General features: G+C 45.5%; 1 protein-coding gene across 2 annotated transcripts; it reads right to left on the reverse strand.

The window, feature by feature from the left end:
- Nucleotides 1–5996: 5996 nt before the first annotated feature.
- LOC127294417 (uncharacterized) lies at nucleotides 5997–8663 on the reverse strand. Of its 2 annotated transcripts, none has more exons than XM_051324221.2 (3): nucleotides 7251–8663; nucleotides 6581–6647; nucleotides 5997–6324 (listed from the first exon to the last, which is right to left on the reverse strand). In XM_051324221.2, the coding sequence occupies exons 1-2, from the start codon at nucleotides 8602–8604 to the stop codon at nucleotides 6634–6636; spliced, it is 1368 nt and encodes a 455-aa protein (XP_051180181.1). In that variant the 5' UTR covers nucleotides 8605–8663; the 3' UTR covers nucleotides 5997–6324; nucleotides 6581–6633. The 2 variants fall into 2 exon arrangements, with proteins under 2 accessions (XP_051180181.1, XP_051180180.1); XM_051324220.2 differs by having other exon boundaries at nucleotides 6581–6650.
- Nucleotides 8664–10149: the final 1486 nt, after the last annotated feature.

Here is a 10149-nt window from a genome sequence, read left to right on the forward strand (position 1 = left end):
CGCAACGTAGTCTAGATATAACAATAAAACATGATATATAATAGTTAATTTTTTAGTTTTATCTCTAGTAATGAGATATTTTTAAATATATGGTGAGAGAGATTGTGCTAAAGAGATCATCTCTTAGCTAAGAGAAGGCAAAGTATTTTTTTCATGTTTCTCTTTCCTCCATATCATCAATTATCCTACGTGGCATCGCCAAGATATAACCATTGTACATGCCCTTAGCTAAGGGAAGGTAGCCTTCTCTTTCTTATTTTTCTCTCCTCCAATTAAGTAAAAATCTAACGTGGCATCTCTAAGAGAAGGCTGACATCACCTCATTGTACATGCTCTTATACCCTTTGGAACACATAAAAAGAGAGGAACCAACGAATCTTTACGGGACACAGGTTGACGTTTGAGGTGGCCTCGATTGCCAAGCAGGACATCCTTCAACGGGAATGAGCTTTATACTCACTCCTTACGCTATATTTTTTTTGAAGATGAACCATTATATATTACGCAAGCAAGCCGCCTCATTAAAAACCTTCCAGTCCCTTTCGGTACCCTGGTAAGGAAAAGAGTGCGTAAAAAACTTCCTGCACCAAAATTACAGAATGGTTACATCAAGATAGGAAAAGGCCTAACAAGCAGAAGGTCTAGACAACCCAATGCGCCTACAATCATCCGTAACTAAATCCATCAAAGAACCATGAATAGAGTCCCAAATAACAACGGAATCACCCTTTTTTCCCAGCTGCGCCAAAGCATGCGCCAAACCATTGCTTCTACGGTCCACCTTGCGAATAGAAATAGACTGATAAATTTTCAGAAGCTCCTGTCCTTCGGAGTAAAGACTCCAACAAGATGACATATCCCTGATGTTACTCTGAAGGCTATTAACTGTACGTAGACAATCAGATTCCATGATTGCATGAGGAGCTTGGAGGTTGATAAGCTGTTTTAAACCCACCAGACATGCCAAGACTTCAGCTTCCTCCGCACTTGCGCACCAGGGGATGTACTGCCATTCAGATATCAAAACCTGACCGGCATAGTCACGCACCACAACACCAATACCAGCTTTTTTGCTTTGCGAATCCCATCCCGCATCCACATTAGCCTTTATCCCGCCTACAGGGGGTGTTGTCCATCGAGCATTCATCGACGGACCCTCGGAACTATTGTAATGTTCAGACGTAGCCAGGGATTTACCTTTTGGATCAAAAACACTGCTAGAAGCGGTACCAAAGGACTCCAAGTAATTACTAAGGAAAGGGATTGAGGCAGCGATCGATGCTTTTCCGTCCCCATGTACAATATTATTTCGGTGGTGCCATGTCCTCCAAAATAGGAAATTAACCTCAGCTCTAGTTCTCTCAGGTAACTTGTTCAGCAGAGATAGTAGCTAGTCATTACCAGTATAGGCAAAGTTAGCCTCAGGCGGAAGCTTCCATTTGAGTCTCATACCTTCACGAAGAGCTCGAGCCATAGTGCACCGAATTAAAGCATGGTGAGAGTCTCTAGTTCATTACCACAAATCGGACACATGGGATCAACAGTAGTGATCCTACGTTGTAGCCCTACACGAACAACAAGAGTTGATGTCGCCATCTTCCATGCGAAGACGCGAAGTTTATGCGGGACTTTTGCTTGCCAAATCAGCTTCCAAATTTTCCTTTCTCCATTTGGTTCGAAACTACTTTGGCCACGGCTTAAATCGTCGAGGGATTGTTGGATACAAGCCGGTATGCAGACCTCACTGAAAAAATCCCATTGCTCTCAGGTAACCAGGAGATAAAATCATTGCAAGCTCGTGCAGGAAGTTTTATGGCTAGAATAGCATCAACATCAAGCGGGAGACAACACTCACGGACCAGCCTTTCATTCCATGTGCAATAAGTTTGGTCTATTAACTCTGAAACCCAACGTCTGCGAGATCCATTCCGTCGCCCACAGAGTTTTGGGGCATCTATGCGAGGAATCCAGTTATCATGAAAAATTCTTACACTAGAGCCCGAGCCGGTCCTCCAAATGGCACCTTTTTAAAGTAATTCCAGGCCAAACTCAATGCCTTGCCACGTCGGAGAAGCATTCTGGATGAATGCAGTATCAAGCAAATTTGCAGAAGGAAAGTACTTGGCCTTTAATAGTCGCGCACATAGACTGTCCGGATATTGAATTAATCTCCAGGCTTGCCGAGCTAACAAAGCTTGGTTAAAGACCTTGAGGTCTCGGAACCCAATTCCTCCATATGATTTAGTCCTTGTCATCTTATCCCAGGGCATCCAATGCATGCGCCTCCTATTTTCCTCATCTCCCCACCAAAAATTATGAATAATCTGAGAGAGTCCCTCGGTCAAACCAGCGGGAAATTTGAATACTTCCATAGCATAAGTGGTTAGAGATTGTAGAACAGATTTAATAAGAATTTCCTTTGCACCACTAGACATGTACTTCCCACTCCAATCACATGCCCGCTTAGAGAACCTTCCTTTAATGGGATGGAACTTTGATCCTTTCATTCTCCCTTCGGGCATAGGAAGACCCAAATATTTTTCCTCGAAAGTAACAGTCTCATATTCAAAATATCCTTGATTTCCATTTGCACATTAGCAGGACATTGGTTTCCATACATGATAGAACATTTGCCCATGCTTACTAATTGCCCAGTCCTCTTTTCATAATTGTCCAGTACCTCTTTGATGACTAAAGATTGCTGTACTGATCCTTCGAAAAACAATAAACTATCATCCGCAAACAATAGGTGGGAAACTCTAGGAGCACGACGGCAGATATGGAGTTCGCGAAGAGCCCCAACCTCAATCTGCCTTCTAATCAAAGAAGAGAGCCCATCAGCCACAAATAAAAATAAGTAAGGCGACAAGGGATCACCTTGGCGGTGACCACGGGATGGGGAGAAGGAGTCCAACATATGTCCGTTAAAGCGAATAGAGTAGCGGACAGTGGTCACACAAGCCATCACCCACTGAATCCATTGACTATGAAAGTTCGTTCATCTTCGCTAACCCCCCCCCCCCCCCCCCCCCTCGAGAAAACCCCAATCAACGCGATCATATGCCTTCGCTAAATCCTACTTGTATGTACAAAATTTTGCTCTTGCTGAAGACCCGGAGTGAATAGCATGAATGCATTCGAAAGCTACCAATGCATTATCCGTGATCAACCGTCCAGGGACAAATGCACTTTGCGTTGGTGAAATAATATCCTGTAAAAAAGGTCTGAGGCGATTGACCAAACATTTAGAGACCACCTTATAAACAACGTTACCGAGCCCAATCGGCCTGTAGTCCTTTAACTCCTCCGGGTCATTCTTCTTTGGGATCATCACAATTGCTGTATCATTAACCTCCTCAGGCATTATACCAGTACTAAAAAAGGCTTGAACAGCTCGAACCACCTCATAACAAAACAAACCCCAATGCGTTGTAGAAACCGTGCCGGGAATCCATCCGGACCAGGCGCTTTCAAAGGTCCAATCTGGAATAAAGCATCGCTGATTTCTTTCTCTGTAAACGGAGCGCATAGGTTCGCATTCATATGGTCCTCTATCCGCTGCTGAATGATGTCTGTAATAATATGAGGTGATAAATTGTCATCACAAGTGAAGAGGTCTCGAAAATAATCCCGGGCCATAGCCTCCATTTCCACAGTATCAATTGTAGTCGTACCATCACCGCGTTTTAGCTTTCTAATCCGATTCTTCTTATGCCTTCGGGATGCTTGGCGATGAAAATATTTTGTGTTTCGGTCTCCTTCCCTCAACCAAGCAACCCGAGAACGCTGCAGCCAGGAGATCTCTTCGCGATAGAGCAGTTCATCCATCTCTTTAGCTAGTCTACTTTTTTCAGCCTCACAGTTTACATGCGCTCTTAAATTAAGATCTTCCAACAGGAGACGTCGTCTCTCAATTTCCTTATGCAGAGATTTGAAATGCACACCTTTCCATTTATACAAGTTTGACATCACATCTTTAAGGGCAACATTAATATCCCCCAGGTCCTCACTAGGTACGCGTTTCGGCCATGCTTCCTCCACTGCAGCTGCCAAAGAGGATTCTCTTTCCCATGCTATTTCATACCGACGGATTAGTCTCTCCGGCCTAGAATTTTCCGGCTGTTCCATGGCCAGTAACAGAGGGGTGTGATCAGATCTTGACGAGGAAATATGACGTAAACGCAGGTCGGGAAAACAAGCTGACCATTCCGGAGAAGCAACAGCTCGATCCAATCTTACTTTAACATTTCGGTCGCCTTGTTGTTTATTATCATATGTCCACGGAGTGCCTCTGAAACCGATATCAAATAGATCACAATAAGATACGAACTCACGAAAATCTTTCATAAGTCTCTCTGGGCGCCTCGATTTTGAGAAGTGCTCCTCTTGCCACATAGCTTCGTTAAAGTCGCCCAACATTAGCCAAGGTTCAGTCGAGCGGGCCTTCAACTGTCGCAGATTCGTCCGCATCAAATGTCGATCACAGGCTTTCGGTTCCCCATAAACAAAAGTCCCACGCCACTTCCGATCAAAAGAGCCACCGGAGATATGCACATCAATATGACGCTTGCTGAATGATAGAAGATCAACAGTGATACCCTCTTGCCAATATAGTGCCAAACCACCTCCTTTTCCATCACCTTTCACATGATAGCATCCTTCCATCCCAATACGAAACCTCAGATTTCTGACCCTTTCCTCACTTTGTCTCGTCTCACATAAGAAAACAATGCAGGGTTTATAGGACTGCACAAGACAGTCAAGCTCTCGAACTGTCGCAAGTTGCCCTGCGCCGCGACAGTTCCATCCTAGAAGACTCATTGGGCCCGGCGGTCACCCTCTAGGGATGCCGCAGATGATGCCAGATTTTCAGTATCAATTTCCGTGGTGCCAGTCTTCCTAGCTTTTGCTCTATCCTTCATCTTTACATAAGGAGGCGGAAGTGGAGGCATTTGATTCTCACCTATCAGCCCATCCGTTTCCATATTAGTCTCAGTGCTAACATCAGTTGAATTCATGTCCAGAACCTTCCTAGCATTTGGTTCCAACACATTTTCATCTGCTTCACGTGTTAAACGATCCCCTTTCTTCTCTGGGCTACTAGCTGAGTCCTCTAGAGCGTCCTTATCCTCTAGATCTGCATCTCCTGAAGAGCGTTTTTTAGCACCCTCTCTATGCACTGTACCACCACCCGACAAACCTCCACGAACAGGAACACGAGGTGTAAACTTGTGTGGCATCGGTGTTCTGTCAAATACCTTAGGCACACCAGAGAGCTCATTGCACTTGCTCCATCTCATCCAAAGTGACTGGAATTTCTTGGACACTTGGTTAGCGGGTGAAGGAACCAGCATATTAACGGGGATAGTTTTAGTGTACTCCTTGGTGTCACCATTGTGTGTAGTCAGTGGTGTTGACACTGCCAAGTGAAGCGTCGTCGACCCATTGGCCTGTGGTGTGCCATCTCCAGCTGATCACATACCATACTCTCTCATTCCTTCATTACACGTCCCCAATTCTATTGCATCTGAATGTGTCTCTGTGTTCTCAATCCAATCATAGGTTGGGATGTCATAATTGGTATCAGAACTTTGTACCATACGTTTAACCCATTCCTAGCAACAACCCAATGAGGGTACATGGGCACGACAGAGAAAAACGGATGAGAGATGGCCTTCGCTGCCTGGCCATGCTTGTTCTAATGACTTGGAGAGCTCGGGCACGTCCGCCTCTGCTCTGCTCACTTCGCGCAACGGGCCGATTTAGCAATCGCCCATACTGACTATGCAAAACTGCCGATCTACCCTAGAAAAGAGTCGCATATACTCACCTTCAAACTGGAAGTTACAATCTCTTATGGATCACAAAAGCAGAAAGGGTTAGACTAAGCCACACACACCAAGACAATCAATTAACAGAACAAAATGGGAGTCGCTGCTACGCAGCAAGGCAAGGAAACACTGCGATAACAAGTTGGAGCTGGTTGCATACTCAGATTAGAAGATAACCATGTAGTTAAAACCATATACGGCGAAACCAGCTTCAATATAACTAGGACACGCTGAAATTCACTGGTTCAGGTATTCAGACACATCTAGTTGCATACAAACTGGGTGTCACACTCAGTACATTTTTCAGATAACACAGCGGACCATTTGATTTGAATCCTGACTTGGATATTTCCAGGGAAAGCTGAAATTCCCATGATTAGGTATTCAAATGCATCCTGCCACATTAGAGAATTGGCTAGACTAAGGCACACGCTTACTACGCTTTTTCAGATAACATATACTCCCTGCCGATATGCAGCAGCCATTCCTTCACCTAGAGAAAACAAAATCATCAATCTATTAGATAGACACAAAACCTGATAGTAGCCCCCCTACGACGCATACATGGTTAAACATAGTGTATGAACAAGATGCGTTTGCAAAATCATAATCAACTCGGCAACATAAAGATCTCTACAACAGATCATATTCCTGGCTATATCTCCTATGATACGGTGCCCATTTTGGCAGGAAAGTATCTTGCATCAAGAATCCAAATGCCATAAACTATATGCAGAAGTTGTTATTACCTGTTGAACCATTTAAACAAAATAGCACATCAAACCAGAGGCAACATTCCAGCTCAAGCACATCCACCTGCTATATTTAGATGCATAAGAAGTAAGTCAATTAAACACAGTTCCGAGGAGAAGATAAAATTGAGTCAGTAAATAGATGAGCCGTTTAATGTAACTTGAGCCAAAAAAAAAACACTTCCATAACTCATTTTCTATTGATGTTCTCTAACTCACTTGTGATACTAGATTACTAGCAATAGATAATCAAAGCCATATATATTATAAAATGAAAATAATATTCTCGAAAACAATATATTTAGCTAGGTAAAAAAAGGGTTTTGTTGAAAATATAAAGAATATGCCTAGATTTTTTTTTTCATGTAAACTTATAACTCATCATGCCAAGCAGGCAAAACTAAAAATGCCCAAACTAATAACCTGTAGCAACAAAAGTGATATTTAGTAGTCTGCCTTACTTGATTCGCTCTTCCAAAGAGTGTAGACCAAACTAGAATGAATGAGAACATAAAGAAGCAATATTGCTACAAGTTTAGTGAAGGATCAATTCTAACCAAGTTTAAGTTGTTAGGAAGCACAACAAAGCATTAGATAAATTAACCATATGTAGAACATCACTAGATTGGTTACTACCACGATATAAGAAGTAAGGATGAGCAATCACCTTGTGCATAGAAACTTGTGAAAGGATAACAGCGATTAGAATGATGGCTTTTGTAAAGTTTCTTGGACTGCATTGACATAAGTTCAACCATGTAGACAGTGCTGCCCACGTGTAAGAAAATCACACCATTATCCTCATCATACCCCAGTACTGCAACCGATCGCTTAATCGGAGAAGGGCGCCCAAGAATAGTATGCATTTCAACGGTCTTCTGCAGCAACCACGTAGCACCACCATGACGATTGGCTTTTCTCTCCCACATTTTGAATCTATCCTGAGAAAATACGGCGAGACCAACAACACCATCCTCTGTTTGGATTATCTGATGTACGAGGGAACCATTAAGTTCTGGAGGCCCCTTGATCACAGCTAGGCTCTGTCTATCCAAATCAAACTCAAGTATGTCATCTGTGCGATTCAAATTCACATAGGATGCACTCACAGACTTAGAAGACCAGTACAGAACATTGCCAACAAGGATCCCAGGATTAGCAGCGTGAAGCCCACATCGAGCCGTCGTTGAGATGACATGGCCCCATACTCCAGTCTCCGAGGAGTATACACAAGCGACTGGTCGATCATCTTCTCCACACGGGGACATCATGACCACCTTAAAGGGGCTGGAGTGGCAGCTGCCGTGCACGTGGCCCTGGTCGGCGGCGGCGCAGAGCACCGCAACATTCAAGAATTCATACCTTGTGAAGTCCGGTGGAGTACACACGCGGTGGAGCTCGCCGGTGATTGGGTCGCACACACTGACTTTTTTTCGCGCCCCGCCCAAGAGGAGTAGGCGACCGTGGCGGCACCCGAGCAGTCGAGTCCTTGAGTGGATGCCGGTTTCAATGGGGAGAAGAGGTATGCGGTCGGGCGTTTCCAGGATGAACCTCAACTCGATCCTACCTTTGCGCCTGAGGCGCTGACGAAGGAGGTCGTTAAACACGAGTCCGTCGAAGGACTCGAAGACGCCCAGAAGGGGCGGCTTCCGGTGGTGGGCGCGGAAGCTGCGGAGGAACCGGGGGTCGGTGACGAGCCCTCGCCAGCGCCTGCAGACGGCGGATGCGCGCGGGAGGGAGGACGGCTGAGGCGGGAGACGGAGGAGGATCTCCCAGAGCATATCTTCGTTGTCTGGCAGCGAGGTGCCGCGGCGCCGGCGCCGGCAGCGGCGTGTGGTTCCGGCGCCCTGCTCACTCGCGTGGATTTGGGGATGATTGCGCGGGCTCCGGCGGCAGGCCTTCCCGGCGCCGTCCTCGCTGGTGTGGATCTGGGGATGGAGGCGCGGGCTGCGGCGGCAAGTCATTACGTCGCCGTCCTCACGGTCACGGGCATGGAATTTGGGATGGAGGCGCGAGCTCATCTGGGTTTGGGGATGGGGACGGTTCGTTTCCTGGAGTACCTGGGTCGGATTCCTTGGTCGAATGGAAGGAATTAGAAGACAATGGGTATAGTGGAGATGAATGGGAAGATAGAAAAAAGATAAATAAGAAAAGTTTTTTTATTAGACGCATGCAATTGGCGAAACATTTTATTTAAACAAATGTAGAACCAGAATGGATGGTTTCGTGCTTATTGCCATCTTTTGAAACTTAGGGCATCTCCAGTGGCGCGACGCAGAGCGTCCGTTTGCATCGCCCCGCGGACATATTTTGTCCGCGCGTCCGTTTGCACTTCAGAGGTGTCCGAGCATTTATGTTTTGCTGTATAAATACGGGCAAGCGAGATACCACTTTATCATATCTTTTTATGAACATTGCAATCCTGCTGATAGACATGATTCATGATGCTTATTATTAAAATGTGTTGGTACCTTTTCCATGACTGACATAGCTAGTAGATGATTTTATTTGCATGTATCTTATTATGAATTGCCTAAGTACTTGTCCATATCATGAGAATATTTACATCATATGAACAAATGTGTTCGTGAAAGTTCTTTTGTCGCACTCAGTTGTTAACTGAATTGCTTGAGGACAAGCAATAAGCTAAGCTTGGGGGAGTTGATACGTCCAAAACGTATCTACTTTCCCGAACACTTTTGTTATTGTTTTGCCTCTAATTTGTGTATTTTGGATACAACTAACACGGACTAACGCTGTTTTCAGCAGAATTGCTCTGGTGTCTTGTTTTTGTGCAGAAATTCAACTTTCAGGAAAATCCCCGGAATTTATGTCGAAGGGCTTATTTTTCCAGAAGATTCACGGAGCTAGAAGGGCAGGCCTGGGGGAGGCCCAGGGCCCCCACACACTAGGCCGGCGCGGCCTAGGAGGGGGGCGCGCCGCCCTAGTGTGAGGCCGCCTCGGCCAGCCTCTGACGCCCCCCTATGGACTATTTAAGGGTTTCGATCTAAAAACGCGAGACGGGAAGTCGAAGTCGCCAGAAACCATCCAGAACGCCGCCACCATCGCGAAACTCCGTCTCGGGACCAGACACTCCGTTCTGGCACTCCGCCGGGACAGGGAATTGGAGGAGATCATCGCCATCATCACCACCGACGCCTCTCCATCGACCAGCAATGTTTCCCCCATCCATGTGTGAGTAATTCCCCCGCTGTAGGCTGAAGGGGATGGTAGAGATTGGATGAGATTGGTCATGTAATAGCATAAGATTGTTAGGGCATAGTGCCTAGTGTCCGTAATTGGTACTTTGATGATATTGTTGCAACTTGTTATGCTTAATGCTTGTCACTAGGGCCCGAGTGCCATGATCTCAGATCTGAACATGTTATTGTTTCATGATGATATTCATTGTTTTATGATCTTACCTGCAAGTTGTATACACATGTCGTTGTCCGGAACCCGAAGCCCCAAAGTGACAGAAATTGGGACAACCGGAGGGGAAGGCGGTGATGTGAGGATCACATGTGTTCACGGAGTGTTAATGCTTTGCTCCAGTGCTCTATTAA

Source organism: Lolium perenne, chromosome 4, assembly GCF_019359855.2.
Source record: "Lolium perenne isolate Kyuss_39 chromosome 4, Kyuss_2.0, whole genome shotgun sequence".
NCBI lineage: Eukaryota > Viridiplantae > Streptophyta > Magnoliopsida > Poales > Poaceae > Lolium > Lolium perenne.